The sequence below is a fragment of the Fukomys damarensis genome, unplaced genomic scaffold (genome assembly GCF_012274545.1).
Source record: "Fukomys damarensis isolate Sample0158 unplaced genomic scaffold, DMR_v1.0_HiC HiC_scaffold_19, whole genome shotgun sequence".
NCBI lineage: Eukaryota > Metazoa > Chordata > Mammalia > Rodentia > Bathyergidae > Fukomys > Fukomys damarensis.
In genome coordinates this window covers 66,625,618-66,645,095 of record NW_022900931.1, presented here as the reverse complement: position 1 = coordinate 66,645,095, position 19,478 = coordinate 66,625,618, and the positions used below count along the sequence as shown (strand labels likewise).

Below are 19,478 nucleotides of genomic sequence, written 5' to 3'. Positions count from 1 at the left end.
ACATCCAGCAGAAGGCAGTGGAGATGCTCATGTGCCTGGGAGGTTTTGTTTTAAACTCTGCCCACTTGAAGTTTCTTGGGCTGAAGGTGATGGCCTTAAAGACACTCAGGAGGCCAATGCTGCCCATCGACACACTGTGGACATAGAAAACAAATTTGTATAAAATTTAACTAAGTCTTCCGTCCCAGAGCTGCCATGGTATCTGGGATCCTCTGTAGAGAGTGACCAAGGAGGTGGCCATAGGTATGGGCCTGAGAATAAAACCTGCGAATCTTGACCGTATCGACTGAGGGAAAGGTACAAATACAGAGTGAAGAGAGAAATTAACCAAGGTTACAATCACAATCAGAAAAAGGTATTCTAATATTTACATTTGTGCAGGTCATCTATCATTTTCTATGGTATGATATGATATGCATTTTAAGTAGTGGTCAAGTGAGACTTATATATATTTTTTTATAATTGAGTTTATTGGCACATTTTAGGGATACAGTACAGTTACATTCATTACTGGGATCTTGTACCTTTACATGACAGGTCTTGGTTCTCATTTTTTCCTCTTGTCCCTGAAGGGAGGACAGGGAGAGTTATATTGTTTGAATTGACAAATTAAAATGTCTCCTTTTGTTATTTTTTCTTAATCACATTTTCTTTTTTCTGATACTTTCCAAGTTTGGAGTTCTTTTCAAAGGTCCATACAATGTATGGGCCATGGTCACCAATGTGTTACATAATAATAACAAATCCAATACTCCCAACAGTATGATTCAGCCACTATTTTTCTTCTGTTATTTTACATGAGAAGGGAACCACAGAGATGTTAGTAACTTCTTTGTGGACATTGTGGATGAGGTAACCTTCTTGATTTCGAGATCAGTGGGTTTTTCTTGCAGGATGAAAATGCTACTGACGTTTGTATGTTTTGTTTCCTGTGATTTGTATCCTGCAGTTTTCCATACTGGCTAAAGTTCTGACTCTACCCCAGCGTGATCTCATCTTAATGCCTTACACTTGCAAGGATGTTGCCATCGCACGAGGCTAAAAATATGTTTTGGTGGAGACAGCAATACGTGGATTTTAGGAAAATAAAATTCAACGGTGTGGTATAATTTGTGAATGCAGTGCAATGACATTAGAAAGCAATTTCTAGAAAGAAGAAAATTTCAACTGCTTGGAATTTTAAAAATTCATGTTTAAATAATGTAAACCACAGCAAAACAAGTAGAATTCTGAAATGTTTTCATGAAGTTGATAGCAAATGCATTGATGAATCAAAAAAACATAGGATAGAGGGAAAAAAGATAATTCAGTGGTAGTCTTTACATAAATATATTGTACTACACTATAATCAGCGACTAAACCTCCTTTTAAAATATTTTTCTTTCCTTCAATCATTTTCTCCTGTCAGCTTCTCCACGGTTGTTTGGTTTATGTCCAATCCTCCTACACCTATGAATCCGTCTTTTTCACCACCTCACCTTCCAATGCTCCTTAATTTTTACTCTTCTTCTCCTAATAATTTTCTTGCGCCACTGCCCACTTTGAAGTCTTTGTTTATTCACCGTCACTGTGTCCTTGGATTTCCCCTGCCCCTTTATTCTCCCTATATTTCCTTTCCTATGATGAGTTGTTTTTCTTGCTCCACATTTTCCCGTCTACTTCCCGTTCTTCCTCCTCACTGGCTTCTCTGTCCTTTGACCCCTCTGCATCGATGACCTCCGCCGTTCTCCTCTCTCCTCTGCTACCCCACACACCTCCTCCGTCTCCCTGTCACTTCCTCTGCTGTCCCTCTTCTCTCGGTCTAGTCTCCGCACTATTTCTTTCCAGATTCCCTCTGCTTTTTTATATTCATTTCATCCCCTCACTCCAGATAGCTCTTCCTGATTCAGGTGCTGTCCATCTTAGCCTCCTCCGTTTCACCTAAAAATGTCTTTTATTTTAATGTTTTTTGCAATCCCCCCCAGTGTTTCTTCTCCCATTCTGACTTGACTCCTCTATGCCCTGCTCCAGTGTTCCTATCTTTCTGTTACTCTATACATTTATCCATTCACCTTCGTGCCGTCTTTTTTGTGAGCCTCTTTGTCTGCTTCCTGGATCTTATTCCGTTTTCCTCATTTCCCTCTGTGATGCTCCCTTCTCAAATTCCTCAATTTCAGGTTTCTTCCTCTCTGTCTTCATTCCAGTTTCACACCTCCTTCTCTTTATTTATGTCTCCCTTTCTGCCTCTTTATCTCCTAATTTGGTACAGAACTCCACCCCCTTCCTTCCTTTTCTGTGGGCAGTCTTTCTGCTGCACTTTCTCTATCTCTTTGGTCTTCTACCTGGCTTTTTTTTTTTTTTTTTTTTTGTACCAGGGATTGAACTCAGGTCTTTGCGCTTACAAGGCAGGCCACCGAACAGCTGAGCTAAATCCCCAGTCCTCTACCTGGCTTTTTAACACGTCCCGTTTCTACATTTACCCTTAATGTAGTTCTCTAAAGACACACAATCTCCTAAATGATTTAATATAAAGGATTTTAATTTTAAAAAAGGTTTTTAGAAGTTCAGCTAAGGCTATAATTTAAAAGATTAGGAGTGTTTTTACTCAATCTCTTTCACGATCAGTTTGTCTTCAAAGAAAATGATCTGTGATTCCCTTAAGCAGTACAGGATCCACATGTCCAGAGTGCAGTGAAAAAGCTCAATTTCACACACATACATTCTCATAGGGACAAATGCACACTGACATTGAGGAAAATGCACGCACACACACACACACACATATGAACACGTATTCACACATATAGTTATAGTCACACCCAGACAAAATACAAAAAATTCACTCTAGAAGTATCTTGGTAGTAGGCAAACAAAATCTGATGTTTACATTATACTAATACAATACAGTTTTAAAGTCCCTAAAGATTTATATAATGATTAATTATAATCAACATTTAATTGTAACAATCTGTACAAATACCGTAAAGTTGAATATCTTACTCAGTAGTCATAACATAAAAGTACATAAAAGTATATTTACAAAGCATGACAAAAAATTCCAATTTCTATCACAATTGTACAAAATTACAATAACATGAGACAAAATATCAGTGATTAGACAGAAACAGGAAACATTTTAAATCTATATGAATTATATATATAAATGTGATTTGACTCACTCATAAAACATTTTATAATAATATGTCTAATAGTGAAAACTATGGAGAATAATTATTTTTATCATGCTAAAGTGACATTAGGTGAAAGGAAAATAAAGCTACACCTCAGCAAGTTAACAAAAAACTAAAATAAAAATGAGATGATTTTAAAAATTTAAAAGTTGAAATATAGGCTGGGGATTTAGCTCAGTGGTTCGGCCACCTGCCTCACAAGGGCAAGGCTCCAAATTCAATCCCTGGTACCAAAAAATAATAAATAAATAAATAAAAGTTGAAATATAAAGTAAAGTAAAAGAGGGAGATAATCCTGAACACTGACACCAACCAGAGAAAGACGTCGCCTCTACGATTGACTTGTCTGTTTCTGGCACCTCCCATGTACCTGCCCCATCCCATTCTCCTTGGATCCTAAAGTCCTGTCCTGCTGTGCTCCTGACAACCTTGCTCTTCCTTCTTCTTGGCACATACTTGTAGCAAATACAGGAAATCTCTGGAAATACTTTCCTAGAGGCAAGAAGTCTCCTCAGCAGAACAGGGAGACAGCTGTTGTGACATTCAGGTCAGTGTGGGCAGCGCTGTCTCCAAGGCAGCAGATCAAAGACTGGGTGGGACAAGAGGAAGAAGCACAGATAGCAACAGGCACCCACGGAAACGCAGTGCAGCAGGCCTCAAGTCCACCAAATTAGAAGCAAGAATAGACTACAGGAAGCGAGCCAGGACCACCTTCTGGAATTGACTTCCAAAGTTTAAAATGAAAATGCAGCAAAATGATAACTCAAGCCTGTTCAGGTTACCAAAATCTGGTAATTGAAAGGGTTTTCATTGTTCATCCTAACATCAACTTGATCCACACCTAGGAATATTTTACGGAAGCCTCCGCTGAGGCTCCAAGACAGAGAATGTTCCAAAGGAGAGGGTCATAACCCCCTGGATGCTATGGTCACCAAAACAAGAAGGCTGTAGCCTTTCCGTTACTAATAAGACTGTAGGTAGTTTGTAGATGAGAGTATCTGAGACATGGGGAGGGAGGGATGGGCAGGGACTCCTTTTAGTCAAGTCAAGAACACAAGACTTAGTTAAGGCCATGGGGCCAGGGGTAAATCCCTGAGCAGTGGTTCTGCCGCCTGCCTCACAAGCACAAGGTCCTGAGTTTGATGGTACACACACACTGAAAAAAGAGTTAAGGCCATTTCTTCTGCATTTTGGGGGGATTTAGTGATGGTTGAGCTCATCAATGATCCCACACAGTGAAAACCAGGTAGTGCATGTGTTGTTTCTCTTGCAATTAGATGCCTCTGTTCCTTTCAGAGTAGACACAGCAGATTCCAGTTACATACTGGCCACAGTCATGAACACAAAGGGGCAGACAGTTGAGAAACACGCACTCGTGAAGTAAGTAAGAGAGAACAGTAAGATTATTGACCTACCAAAAAAAGTCACATATATTTGCATGACAGAAGATAGGAAGTAAAAAAATACAAAAATGCTCATCACGATAAGGATGGTGTGGGTGGCTCTGGTCTCAAAAGAGGATCTAGAGGATCCTCTGGTTCTATGCATGTGGCGGACCTGCTTCTTATGCATAAATAAGATGAAAAGCATAGAGCCACTGGCTAAGAGCATGACCGCCATGCACAGAACATCAACTATGGCAGTACACACTGCATGCCCTGTGTATACCCCTTTTGTGGTACGTGGATCAGAACAGTAAGCAAAGTCTATTTTATTTGTGATGTTTCTGGTTTTCAATCTGCTAGTCAAAGTCAGAGAGAAACTGGTATTCAGCGCCAAGTGCAGGACCCAGCAGAGAGCGGTGAAGGTGCTTATATACTTGGGAGCTTTCACTTTCAGCTTTGCCCACCTGAAGTAGCTGGGGCTGATGGTGATGGCCTGGAAGACACTCAGGAGACAGGTGCTGCCAAAGGCTACACCTCGGCCCACCCTGCTAGCATAGAAAACACATTTGCATCCAAAATCACTGAGGAAGTCTTCCAACCCATAAGCTGCCAAGGTCTCTGGGATCCCTCTAGAGAGAATGACCAAGATATTGGCCACAGTAAGATGCACAAGAATCAAATCTATGGGTCTTGTCTTATATCCACGGAAGTAAAGAAATAAATATTTACCTAAGAGAGAGAGATTCCCCAGGGTTCCAATGAAAATCTGACCAAGGAAGATTATTCCAACAGACACACTCACAGAGGGCATTCTGTCATTTACTGTGTTCAGTATTCAAATTCTTGAACAGAGGCTGCTGCATGATAACATGAATTGTGGATATTAGTTAACACAGAATAACATATGAAATTCTCCCTTTGACATGATTTTCTCTGCCCATTTTTTCCTCGAGTGTATTTTCCTTTCTTAGAATAGTCCCTAAGTGGGATGTGTTTTTTCTTCTACAGCATTTACAATACATAGATCACTGTTAATGGGCTATACAACTAGGTTAATGTCCACATCCATGAGACATAGGTACTACTGTGTGTCTTTCTTACAATCCAGGAGAATTTAATCAGGTAGTAATGATTTACATAAAAATCACTAAGAGTTTGGCTTTGATCCAAAGCTGCCTGGTTTCTGTGTCATTGTTCCGCTACAGTACCCCATCTCCTTTTTGTGTTTTTAAAAATAATACACATACATGCACCTCAGTCCGTGAATGCTTCTGTTTGCAAACAATTCGGTCCTCGAACGAACAAAAGCATTCAACGAGATTTTGTTTGCATTCACAAACTCCACATCAGATGACAAATACAGCTGTGGCCATCTTTCCCACACAAGAACAGACGGGGCCATCTTCCCAAAAAATTTAAAACAAATTAAGTCTGTGAATTACTGTACGGCTGCATCTCAGGACTTACAGCACATTCATTTAGCTTTATGCATTTGATTGAGTTGGATTTTTCCATTGGCAAATGCTATTATATAGAAAATATTATGGGAGTGAGGACTCTGATGACTTCATAAAATGTAGATATATCTGGCATTTCCTCAGCCGTGGTGTATATATTGAATAGGGGTGAATATTAGGAAAGCAATAAAAATATACATTTCATATTTTAAATACTGCCAGCCAGAAGAGTACAGCACTGGGGCTCATTCTCATCTATGGGATGTGAAATACAAAAAAGAAAAAACAAAACACTAGGTTAATGCTTTATTAGGGAAGATATGATTCTTTGTTCATTGCCTTAGGAGAAAAATCTACACATCATGTGATATTTAATAGATATTATAATGCAAAAGAGGTATAAAATGAAAATGCAAGCCATACCATCATCTGTATGATACAATTTAAAAGGGAAGAGACAGCACTAACCTTTAAGGAGTACTTTTTAACCAAACAAAACATTGCTAGCATGCCGAAGTAGCAAATGCTGTTTTTTATCTGCACTCTTTCACACTCAACTGTAAAGTGCTACTTTTGAAACATCTTTTTCTAACTGGAGGAATAGAAACTCTCCAATATCAACAGACTTCTAATACTTTCGTACAGAGATACAGTTCTTCATTCAGTACACACATTACACTCACACTGGAGAGAGAGAATTTTGTTTAAGTAACACGAGTCAAGTTTGCCAAACAGAAGATTCTGTTCACTCCACCCTATTCATCAACAGATGCACAGGAATTATAGAATATAAATCATGAAAATGTCTCCACCGTTACTTCATGGTACCTTTGAAGCAGATTAATTTCCACATTAACCTCCTGTCCGTCATGAAGTTCACGCCTGCTTGCGTCCAGCTGCAGCCGTCAGAGCAGCGAGGGTAACACTGGAGCACATCAGCAGTCACCAGGGTTCAGCACAGGGTCCTGGTCCCGTAGTCCCTGCCCACACTCTGCCCAGGACTCAGGAATTGCTCCTCCAGTCTCTGTGACTTTGGTGAAGAACAATCTGTCTTCACACGGGAGCACTTTCCCGGAATCTGTCTCTCCTGCTTCTGCAGCCGACTCTGTCACTCAGACGGTGAGAAAACCCACCTGTCCCTCTCCGTCAGCCGGGATGGCGACCTCAGTGTGACAGGCACATGGGCACGGTTGTGAGAGAGGAAGGGGCCAGACATAGAGATAAACATGGCCAATGAAGTGACCTCACCTCCCCGCAGGATCGATTCCCCTGCGGTGTCAATGACGCTGTTGCCTTTGTTGTGTATCTGAAAACTTTTCTCTGACTTCCTAATTCCCAGAAACATTAAAAAGTTCTTGTTTGTGCTGAGCATCTCAAAGAGCAGAGGAGTGTGTGTTGACGGCAATTGCTTTCCGTCTTCCCTGCTAGACGGAGGCAGCAGGGGAAGTGGAGGCCCGAGACTGTGGGACAGGCAGGAAAGCGCGTGGGTCCCCCTGGATCCTAAGCTCCTGTGGGAAGCTGCCGTCCCCACCTCCCGCGTCCTCTGCCTTACAGACTCCTATGCTACGCCGTCAACGGTGTTATGATCGGAGGTGTGGAGGGACCCTAGGCCAGGCCCAGGGCAGAGTGAAATGAAGAGTATCACGCCGCGGCTGACATCAAAATCCATTAGAGATTACTTGTGCAACTCCGCACGCAACAGTTCAAAAGTGTATTTGAGGTGAGTAAGCACTAAATTCACAAAGAACGCTGGAGACCCAGATTCTCGCAGGTATTTACCCCTTGATTGGAGACATTTTAAAGGGAGACTTTATAAAGGGTCATTATAAATTGGAGACATTATAAAGGGTCATTTGCCATGGAGAGAACAAGAGATAAATCCACACAATTTTCATAGATAAATAGATGACTGATAGATTGAGTACGGTTGCTCATATAGAATCTATCTAGATTATATACATTACATATGTTTACCAAAAATGTATACAAGAGAAAAAGAAAAACTGGTATAAATGTTTTAATGCTAAACGTATTGAGACATCATAAATACAAGTTTCCTTTGGCCTCTGCAGTTACAAGAGGTGCTTAAAGTGATGGCCATTCGGTTCCAGATATTTATTAGTACCATGAACCTAATAAAGCCTACTCAGAACACAAATTCTAGCATGATTTTACCAGCGGCATCCCTTGAAAAGGAGCCTACTATATCTTTCGGAGTAGAACCCATACTCTACACACAGTAAGACTCTTCAAATTTGCAACAAATCACAATTCTTTAATAGAAGAGAGGCTGCAAATGGTAAATTGTAAAGTAGTAATAAAAGTAAATATAACAAAAAGTTGAAATGGCACTATCAGGAAGAATTAACAATAATTATACACAGATGAACAGGACTAAAGAAAGAATAAAATTCTATTATTTCATAGGAAGAGAAAAGATTTTTTGTTCTGAGAAGTTTAGTTTCCATTTTTATTAAAAAAAACTAGATGTATATTAAAAATCCTGACAAGTGAAATGTCTCACAATGTTCTTTCTACAGAATATGAGCCTGAAAAAAACATCTGTGAGAACACCTGTGTGTTACTACAGGAATGGACTGAGAACCTACTGAATCCAAATTCAAAATATAGGAGACAAAGGATATGATAATGACATAAAGAGCAGTAATGAAAATATATTATTTAGGGTCCTTACAATCCATAAAATAAATTTGTTTTAAAGTAGGAGATAATCTATATGTGCAATTTAAATATAAATGTACATATATCATACAGATGAAATAGATATTAACCATAAATTAGTTTATAAAATAAAAGTGAATTACAGCTAATAATCTAACAAAGGACTTCAAAAGGAATGATAAAAATACTTTAAAGTGGTATCAGAAAAAACATATTACCACTAAAGTATTATATTAGAAAAGAGGGAAAATGTTAAGCAAATTCTCTGTGATCTTTACTAAAGAAACAAGAAAAGAACAAATTAATACAAAAACAAGCAGAAGGAATAAAATAATAAAAGTAAGAAGAGAAATCAATAAAACTCAAATAATAAAAATATATAAACCTTAAGCAAACCAAAAGCTCTTTGCTTACTTATTCACTCATTTTACATCCAGGAACACTGGAGTTTTATTTCTAGGGCATTTGCAAAAGGTGACACAAAGCTGCTAATACTGTTACAAAAGGAAAATATAAACATAGTGATTAAAACAATAACTCAATAATGTATTAAAAATTCTTGCAGCTCAAAATGTTCATTATGAATTTTATTGAAATCAGTTATAATTTACAATGGATAGTAAATATTTTCTCATATATATATATATATATATATATATATATGTAGAGATGATTGTATAGTATCCTGGTGAAGTATGAATATATATTGTGATTATTAAATCAACCAAACATATTCATTATCTCACATAGTTAATATTTTATGATAGTTCTCATAACCACTAATTACCAATTTCCAGTATAAGTGACATTATTGTTAACTATACTCATATACTCATATACTGTACACTAGACAGTTGCACTATTCATCCGCCATAACTTCATGTTCATAAACTTTGACCAATAGCTCCTTTACTGATCACATCATCGCCCTTAATAAATATGGTTGTACTCTCTGCTTTTATGTTTTGAATATCTTAAGTTTACGATATAAGTGAGATCAAACAATATTTGTCTTTCTCATTTTGGTCTATGTCACTTGGGATTTTGACTGCAAGATTCATCAGGTTTCACATGTAGGAAGATTCCCTTCTAAGTCCAAATAATATTCATATATACACATACAAATACATATATCACGCTATCATCGTTCACTCTTCCATTGATGGACACAGGTTTTTCCTGTATGGTGCTGAGTATTATGAATAATGGTTTAGTGAAGTGATCAAGATAAAATCAATTTCTTTATATCTATACCCAGAATCTCACATGTCAAGTAATAGGGCAGTTCCATTTTCAATTTATGAGACTTCTATATTGAAGTTTTATATTTTCTTAATGGACATCCTACTTTATATTCCCATTGTTTGTATACAAGGGTTTCCGCATCTCAATGTGTGGACAAAAGAAACTAAAAGTTGTTATTCTATGGCTTCTATTTGACCACAGATAGAAACTATCTATTTCTAGTATTGTTGCAGAAGGAGTTGGTAAGTGACACACACACAGAGAGATGCAAAATGGAAGTAAAATTTTAAAAGTTTATTTTCTCAACAAAAGGCCAATCACACTCAAAAGCAGCACCAGCAATCGACCCCGTACTGGGTTATAGCCTCCCCTTTATAAAGTTTATTTTCTCAACAAAAGGCCAATCACACTCAAAAGCAGCACCAGCAATCGACCCCGTACTGGGTTATAGCCTCCCCTTTATAGTGTTTTACAGCTGTGATCTCATTCAGGTGGTTATATTTCATTCTCCAAGTTCACATTACCAGTATAAAAAAATCACTGTCACAAGACAGTTAACTTTAACTCAGACGTAGCAATTCTTTGTAGTTATGGAGTTTACCTTTAAGATTAATCTAGTTGTCTATCATAGCCCATAGGAAGGGGGTGTTCCCTGTCTGGAAAGCAAAGTTAACAATGTCTCTTTTCATCTGGACATTTTTTACAATCCTGTTGTTTACAGAACTTTGGAACTCGGTGTCTTGATGTGCCCCATTATCTCAGGATGAGACCAGATGGCTCATTCAGTGGTTAATGCCTCTGGTGTCTGTTAATTCTGAACTAAACAAAGCAAACTGCTGTCAGAGACAGCAGAAGCCATTCTACATTGTGACATTTTGTAGGTTTGAGCTGTCTTTGAGAGTTTTCCCTATTATTATGAGTAAGTGTCAACATACAAAGTTTGGGAGATGTTGACCTAAACGTGAGAATCTTCCACTTTACTCAATAAAAACTGTAATATCTGGCAAATGTGGACTTCCAGGCCTACTGTGAGCTGTGCCCACTCCAGATGTGCTCTGGTTCCCACAGTATGCAGGCCACTTGACCACCTGTCCTCCAGGGCCCTTCAATCTGGCACTGGGGATGTCTCCGTGCAAACAGAATATCCCACGTTGGCACAGACATCAAGTAATTCAACTGTAGAATGCAGGCAAGACTTCTATATTGAAGTTTTATATTTCCATAATGGCCATCCTGCATTATATTCCCGTCGTTTGTATACAAGGGTTTTTGTAAAATAGCTTGTGATGGGTTAAAACTGATCTAGTCTTAATCTCAGAACCCTTTTTATCTGCCTTGCCTGGTTCCATTTATTAAAGAGGATATCTTTCCTCCAGTGTACATTTTTGCACTCTACTTTGGCAAGAATCAGATGGCTGTGGTTGTGGGGGTCTATTTATCGACTCTGTTCCATCGCTCTACACGCCTGCCCTGATATTACTGTACTTTTTTGCCTCAATGGCTCTGTAGTGCATATTGAAATTGGGTTTTGTGATACCTTGAGCTTCACTCTTTTTCATCAAGAGTACTTTGGCTACTCTGGTTATTTTGTGTCCTATAGAATTTTAGAATGTTTTTCTATCCTTTTAAGAATGTCATTCATATGTTGATGGAGATTGCATTGAATCTGTAGCTCTGCTGTTGGCATAGCAATGTTATTCCTGCTGATCCATGAACAAGAGAGGTCCTTCCATCTTCTAGCATCTTCTTTAATTGCTTTATTAAAAGTTTAGTAATTGTTGTTGCAGGGTCATGTTGCCTTTTTGGTGAGGTTGACTCTAAATATTTCAGTTTGTCTGAAATATTGGTATTGTTTTCCTGATCTCTTTGCCAGTGGATGTTTTTACTTGAGTATAGAAAAATTATGATTTTTTTTTATGTTAAGTTGTAGCACAAATCAGCCTTTCTGAAACCGCTGGTTGAGACCTGAATTGCTTCAATTCCTCCTTGTCTTCGTAGCTCAAGCTCTCATACAGGAGTGCACATTTTTGTTATTTATCTAATCCTTGAGTGGAATATTTAGAGAGATGGGAGGAAAAAATACATAAAATTGTGTGCGTATGAAAAAATATTTCAAGTCATAATTTCTTTTTCTAATGACAAAAACCAAATGTACTCATCACTGAAAATTCAGCATTAGAGGGCAGGGGATTTACCTCAGAGGTTCCGCCTGCCCACTTGCCTCACAAGCTCAAGGACCCGAGTTCAATCCCTGGTACCAAAAACAAAACAAAACAAAAATTCAGCATTAGAGATTTATGTAGAGAATTCTGGTGACCATTGGAAGCTCTTAAGTAAATTAAACAGGTTTATTTCCCTGATAGAAAAAAATATAAGAATCTGCCCGTCAAACTACCTTGTCCTGATGTTTCCCTGTGTAAGGGATTTTTTAAAAAAAATTTTTCTCCTTTTTCATGGGCACTGTTCCTGTCTCTCTCAGGTCACTAACAAATGTTGATGTTGGGAAAGTAAATTCCCTAAAAAATTTTCGATATTAATTGTCATTAATTGATGGACTTATTGGTGTAGCTGAGTAATATTCAAAGACGTTAGAATCATGTTTTTCTTTTTACTTGTGCCTCTTAAAATCCTTCCCAGATATTGTGTTTCCTTCCACTGCTCTGCTAATGACATAAATCTTGGGACCATGTAGTGAGATAAAGAATTAGATGTAATTAGATTTGGGTAAAAAAATAAATTACTGAGGAAAGCAAGGAACACAGTGAGACATCCATATCTCCCTGCCAATCACGCAGGACTCAGCATTTCTTGCCCTCACCCTCATGAGGGACCTGTCTGTCTGCAGGGATCAGGGGTAAGCAAGTGCCTCTCCAAACACTCTCGTATTCCCCTAAGAGACTCTAGAAAGAAACTCAGAAATGTGTTGACACCGTCACCTGGGAAAAAAGCTCCCAGAACTGATCTCCGCTCCCCAAGCCTGGACGCCCACTGCTCCTACAGATGAAGCCATAATTACAGGTCCGAGGGGAGGGGAAGACACAGAGCACAGGCCCATATTTCAGGAACACTCACCTCCCTGCAGCACTAATCTTCTGCAAGGCATGAGATCCCCAACCTGGTAAGGAGCCTGGTGAATATTTCCAGTTGTTCTCTGGGAGGCTGAGTTCATCAGGAGAAACTCATGTGGAGAGTCTTGCTAAGTGATCCAGTGTCAGGTGTTCTGTACTGAGCCTGACTGAATGTCAGAGCCACACAGGAAGCACAAACTTTCCTGAGCACTGGGCTCAGGAAGTAAAAAGAAATGAGGTTTCTGTACCCTGTGCCAATCCCTGATGGCCTCTAAGTTAATGTGACCTTCACTGGCAGTGATTCTGTGGCATCATCTAGGTAACAGCTCAGGTAGCCTGATATTTACCATGCTTGCTGAAGTTGTTCTAATGAATTCAAAATTTCAATTATAAGGGGAAAAATCTGGCAATCTAATATATAGAAGAGGGACTGTGTCAATAATGCTGTTATTTACCTGAAATGTTTTGATAGGATGAGTTCCAAACGTCCTTCACACTCATACACACACACACCCTAAAATGCTAACTCCCTGTGGTGAAGGGTGTGTTATGAATTTGTGATAATAGGAAACAGTGTATCCATATATTACATCCTTGCATTGTATGACTTTGATGTGCATAGGCCATTTAAGCGTTGGAAATATGTCCTTAAAAATGAAACAGGGGACTAAAGCAAATGTGTGTGTCGTCCTTTAAACAGAACAAATTTTAAAATTGCTGTTCAGCCTAAGAAATCATAAACCTTTCAGGATTGCAGCACTGAGGACTATGATTCCTCCAGGGTAAAGAGCACTCTACAAAGAGTAAAAGGGATTCACAAGACCAATCAAATTCTGCAGAGGAAGGGAATCAAGCACCTGCACAAACAACGGTTTTTCTCGATGGGTGTAACATGCAATTAATGGAGACAGGAACCATCTCTTCTAAAAGTATTTAGTCTGAGCGTATCCTCTGGGTATTTTCTCTCTTAAAGTTAGGGCAGCAGCATTTAAGAAAAAGTTAGCATAATCATTGCTGCTTGCTGGCAGCTGCAGGCAGGAATATATAATCTCATTTTTACGTATTCGAAAGCATTTTCATGAACTGCAACCATTAAGCCACCCTACTGTGGGAATTTACTGGGGGTGCATGTAGACAAAATCTCTGTAATGTCCTTCACAATTAGCCATAACCCTAGCACTATTCTCAACAAGAAGGCGAATTAAAGTGCATATTATACTGCAACACCCCCAAAACAAACCCAAACCCACTCCTTTCACTTTTAAGTAAGTTTTCAATTCTCGCGTCGCCATTTTGCCTGTGTGTGTCCCGGTTCAGTGCCATTCACAGGTCCTGCTTCATTGTTGAGAGTTTCACTTAACTCAGGGGTTCACTAGCAAATAGGTGAATGGTCGGAAATTAATAATCAGTCTCTTGCTATTCTGCACCTCAGCATGCATTGCAGTTATTACCTAGTTCAGGACGTGACAGGGTCCTGAACGGTTCCTGTAACCGGGGTCATTGGACTTGGCTCGGAACCGAAGCCACGTGACTCACTCGGTAGCTCTCCTGCTGTCAGGTCTGCGTCACCACACACAGCTCACCGGGAGGCAGCTCCCTGCTGCCGTAACTTCCCTCGGGGCACCTGCATTTTTAGATGTCCAAATGCTCACACTAAACTGATGTTGGCCAATAGAGTAAATGCTTACAAAGAAATGGAAATGTAACCTCAGATAGGATGAAAGAAGATTAAGGGGATGTATAAAAACCAAAACCTATGGCTGGATTGCCTGAAGAACCCAGCAAAGAGCTTTTAGGGAAGTGAGGGGTTCTGTGTCATCAGCCAGGGCAAGGCCCTCCCTGCCGCTAATGGAGGTGTGAACTTAGAGGAGTACTTAACCTCCCCGTGCCTAAGATTTCCTCATCTTTGTAGTTAAAGTCTTAGTCATGCCTGATCCTAGATGGTGAAAAGGGAATTAGTCATTGTGGCTACCACATTCATAGCAGGAACTTATACATTATAAGTGCTCTTTAAATGTATAAACCAATTCTTGGGTCCTTCTAAAAGGGAAAACATTGAGTAAGTAGGCCTCGGTGGGAGGCGGTGGCAGGTGGAGACTTGCCTGGTCCACGCAGCCCATGCCTCATCTTGCCTTGCAGGGTCCTGGGCTCAGACAACAGGGAACGGGCAGGATGACGGCCAGTGAAGTGGTGATGGGAGTGATCTTCTTATCACAGATTGTGCTCGGAGTTCTGGGCAATTGCTCTCTTCTCTACCGTTACCTGTTCCTTCACTTCACTGGGTGCAGGTTAAGGTCCACGGACCTGATTCTTAAGCACTTGATTGTAGCCAACCTCGTAACTCTCCTGTGTAGAGGGGTACCTGAGACAATGGCAGCTTTCAGTTGGCAAGTTTGCCTCAGCCACGCTGGGTGCAAGCTACTGTTCTATCTTCACAGACTAAGCAGGGGTGCGTCCATGGGCAGCACCTGTCTCCTGAGTGTCTCCTGGGCCATCACCATCAGCCCCAGGGACTCCAGGCCGGCAGAGCTTAAAGTGAAAGCGGCCAAGTATGTTGGCTCCTCCCTGTGCCTGATCTGGGTCCTGTGTGGCCTTGTAAATGTTATTTTCCTTACACACATGACTGGAAAATGGAGCAAGAAAAACCACACAAGCCTAAAAGACTTTGGGTACTGTACCAGTGTTCGTCAGGACAAAACCACTGAGTCGTTATACACAGTGCTGCTGTCCGTCCCTGAGGTTTCCTGTCTGGGGCTCATGCTGTGGACCAGCAGCTCCATGGTTTCCGTCCTGTACAGGCACAGGCAGCAGATGAGACACATCCACAGGACGAATGTCACCCCCCGGTCTTCTCCTGAGTCCAGAGCCACCAAAACCATCCTTCTCCTGGTCAGCACCTACATCTGTTTTTACGCTCTCTCCTGCATCTTTCAGGTTTGGTTGTCTCTTACTTATAATCCTCACTGGCTCCTGCTGAACACATCTGCCATTGTTGCTGGGCTTTTCCCAGCTGTCAGCCCCTTCCTGCTCCTGAGCCGTGACTCCAGTGTGTCCAGGCTCTCTGTTGCCTTTATTAGGAATAGAAAAGCTCCTGCTCATGTGACGAATGGATAAATTGTAAGATTTTTTTACCATTATTACTCTCTCAATCATTCCATAGAATTACAAGCAGTGATACATTCATATTACATGAGAATAGAGGCTTATACAAATATGCTTATGTAATATTTATATGTGTATACATTTGTGTGTTTGCAGGCACGAACATATGTACATACATACTACTTGCATTATGTTTATTTTTGATGAAGCAATATTTCTGGAAATTTACCTATAGCAAACCTATATTTCATATTTACCTGTAATGCTAGTTACAACAAAGGTAAGCTGCTTTAACATATGATTTACATTTTATATATTCTTGTATTCTAGTTCATGAACTTGATAAAAACAAGATGCATAGTGTTCGTTTATTTACTGTTGTGCTTGTGTCTTAGCTCTGTCTGCTGTAGCAAAGATGCACAAGAATATAGTCAAACAACGTCCCGCTTTAGCAGCTGAAATTAATCTTATAAATTCCACACAGTAATGCGCACATTTGGGCAGTAATTGTCACTTATGTTGTCACTATAAGCCCTGCTGCATTTTCGTTGTTGATTCCTACTGTGTTAATTGACTTCCACAATACCACATTTCGTTGGGGGATTAGACACATGCCCCCTTGGTGTGTATTTGCAAGTCCTCTACCACACTCCTAGTCACTTTGTTATATATTTTAAAGCTGATCAAAATTTACAGTTCCTTAACATTTTACTAATCCCTTGACAATTATGATGTTGGATACTGAAATATTTTCTGTTAACCTACTGACAGCCAGATTACTCTACTGTGTCTTTCAAACATTTTTGTATTCAAACCAGACAGGTTGTGCTCCAAGAAATCCCACCAGCTGAGCACACCTCAGGGCTCAGACTCTCCGTAGAAAAGCAACACTGTCCGTCTCTAACATGGGTGAACCTGTCCCAAGGTGACTACGATTGTGACATTTAACAGCGTGGACTACTTTCACTTCCTTTGGAATTTACACAAATGAAATTAAGCATCACAAAATCTCTTGTATTTGATTTTTTTTCAATTCTATACATTTTAAGGTTTGTCTCCATTTCTCCATGTCGTGGATGATAGAATTTAACTGTGTTAGTAAAACAGATCAACTTAGCATTCCGGTGTTGATGGGAACGCATTATACTTTGCATATGATTTGAGTTTTCTCCTAAAACCAGGTAGCACATGCCTGTAAGACCAGCACTCAAGGGGACTGAGGCAGGAGAATTGCATTTTGGGGAAATGGAGGCCAGCATGGGCTACACAGTGAGTTCAAGGCCAGCCTTCAATACAGTGAGATTCTGTACAAGAAAAGAGAGAGGGAGAAACTTCACCCCAAAGCTTCATGTGTTGTAAGATTTGTCTCCAGGGGAATGAAATTTGGGCGGTGCAGACTTTCAGAGGTGTAGCCAAGCTCATATGATAGCTCATGCAATAATCAACCTAGGAAGGGATTAATGCTGATTTCCTGGAGTGTATAATTTTTAAATCAGCAGGTTGCTTAAAATAAAAACGAATTCCAATATGGCTGCTCCCAACTTCCTGTTTCCTTGTGTGATTCCTTCTGTGCCTGTTTTCATCACCATGATTCATCTGTGACGCCTTCATCAGGGCTAAGTAGATCCTGGCAACATATGCTCGAGTCTCTGGAATTGTGAGCTGAATAACTTTCTTTTCTTTACGATGCACCGAGCCCTCCATGTCTCGGTTCCGGGGACAAGAACAGATTCATACAACATGTGAGTGTGTTTTACCTGCAGTCTGATGCTAAGCACTAGCCTGTAGACACCTCCAATGTTTGGATCATACCAGTGTGAATTTCTGCTGGAATCAGAGTCCACAGCTTACACCTGCTCACCTTTAGTTATGTCGTCAGTTTCCCAACCTGCTTGTCTGAATTTCATCTCAAGGGATATTCTGATTTTCCTCAAAATACCATTTGACTTTTCCTCCTTTATGATTGCTTATTGTGTTCTATTAAAAATAATTTCAGGGGCCGGGCATTTAGCTCAGTGGTTCCACCACCTGCCTCGTAAGCCCAAGGTCCCAAGTTTGATCCCTGGTACTGAAAAAAAAAATTGTACTGTAAGACCTCTGAGATAGTGTCCTTCCTTTTGTTTTTAAGTACATCCAAGTTATACTTTTGAATTTGTCATTCACAATATTCTAGCAATCAATTTGTTTTGTATTGGAGGCAATATGAGCCTGTTTTTTAAAAGCTACTAATAAATTTCAATTTATTTTGCAGGCGTTGCATATGATTTTTTTTCTCTCGTTGGTCATTGCCCTACCGTGGTTAGCATGACTTCCCCGCGGAGTTGGCTGCTGTCAGCTCTCCTGCTCATCCTATCTCTCCTTTCCTCCTTCTTTTTATCAGACACACTGACCACGCAATGAAGACTCGTTGCAATGTTTAAACTCTGCACTGAGAGGAGGATCCAGAGAAGGTTGTGGAGGTGGCAGCCTGAGGAATCTGTCGGGAAACAGGTAGGAACTGCAGCGTGAGAAGCTGTCTACAGTGAGCACTGTGGTATCTGGAGCACACTGAAGGCCTGTAACTCCCGAGACTAAGCTGGGATCACACATGAGTGTAAGTGCCTGGCTCTTTCAGCCTTCAGCACTGTAGCACCTGCTGTCCCCACTTCATTGCACAGGGCCATGCACATGTGCACAAGAGCAGCCCACCTGTATCTTACACAAAGCAAGAGGGCTCCAGGGCTCTGTGATTTGATTCTTAGGACACGGTGTTCTGACTGCTCACTGTGCCTTCTAGATCTGGAGGTTCTGACACAGAGACTGGGAGACAGTTATGAGCCTCCTTGCACCATTAAAGCCACATCTCTAGGATTTAAAAGGCCAGTTTTCTCTTTTCCTTTTTTATTACTCCTCCTATTTTCTTCCTCTGCTTTTCCTGTCACATAGTCATTTAGGATCAACAATATTTAAAAGTTTTGCATATTTAGTGAAATTTAGAACATGGCTACTATTATGAACAAATCAAGAAAAAAACACCGTGAAGAGTTTAGAAGACCTTAGGTTGAAACATAAGATTGGCCGTGGGGTACAAAACATACACTACAAAACCCAAAGAGCAATCAAGCAAACAAAACCAGGCAATTTGGGGAGAAACAGGGTAAGGTGATTTCCATAATTATATTTTTATTATAATAATCATAAGTCCCATTTCCAATCAAGTACAGGAAATAAAAGAATTTAAAAGAGAAAGAAGGAAAGCAAACAACGGAAAGTCATACAAAGAAACAAGAAATTGTGGTTCATTCAGGAGTCAAAAAATAGCTCACAGTGGTTGGAGGAATCACCATTCACAGAGAACCAGAAGTACACACCCGTGGCCGGCTGAAAGCA

General features: G+C 40.1%; 2 protein-coding genes across 2 annotated transcripts; one reads left to right on the top strand and one right to left on the bottom strand.

The window, feature by feature from the left end:
* Positions 1-4,487: 4,487 nt before the first annotated feature.
* On the bottom strand, positions 4,488-5,366 carry LOC104857286 (vomeronasal type-1 receptor 3-like). The gene has a single exon (XM_019206458.1). The coding sequence runs from the start codon at positions 5,364-5,366 to the stop codon at positions 4,488-4,490; it is 879 nt and encodes a 292-aa protein (XP_019062003.1).
* A 9,813-nt stretch (positions 5,367-15,179) lies between these two features.
* LOC104857207 (vomeronasal type-1 receptor 4) lies at positions 15,180-16,121 on the top strand. The gene has a single exon (XM_010616972.1). The coding sequence runs from the start codon at positions 15,180-15,182 to the stop codon at positions 16,119-16,121; it is 942 nt and encodes a 313-aa protein (XP_010615274.1).
* The last annotated feature ends 3,357 nt before the right edge of the window (positions 16,122-19,478 follow it).

Bases quoted from the DNA above. Each gene is read 5' to 3' on its own strand.
- LOC104857207 (XM_010616972.1), top strand. From the start codon at position 15,180: ATGACGGCCAGTGAAGTGGTGATGGGAGTGATCTTCTTATCACAGATT.
- LOC104857286 (XM_019206458.1), bottom strand. From the start codon at position 5,366: ATGCCCTCTGTGAGTGTGTCTGTTGGAATAATCTTCCTTGGTCAGATT.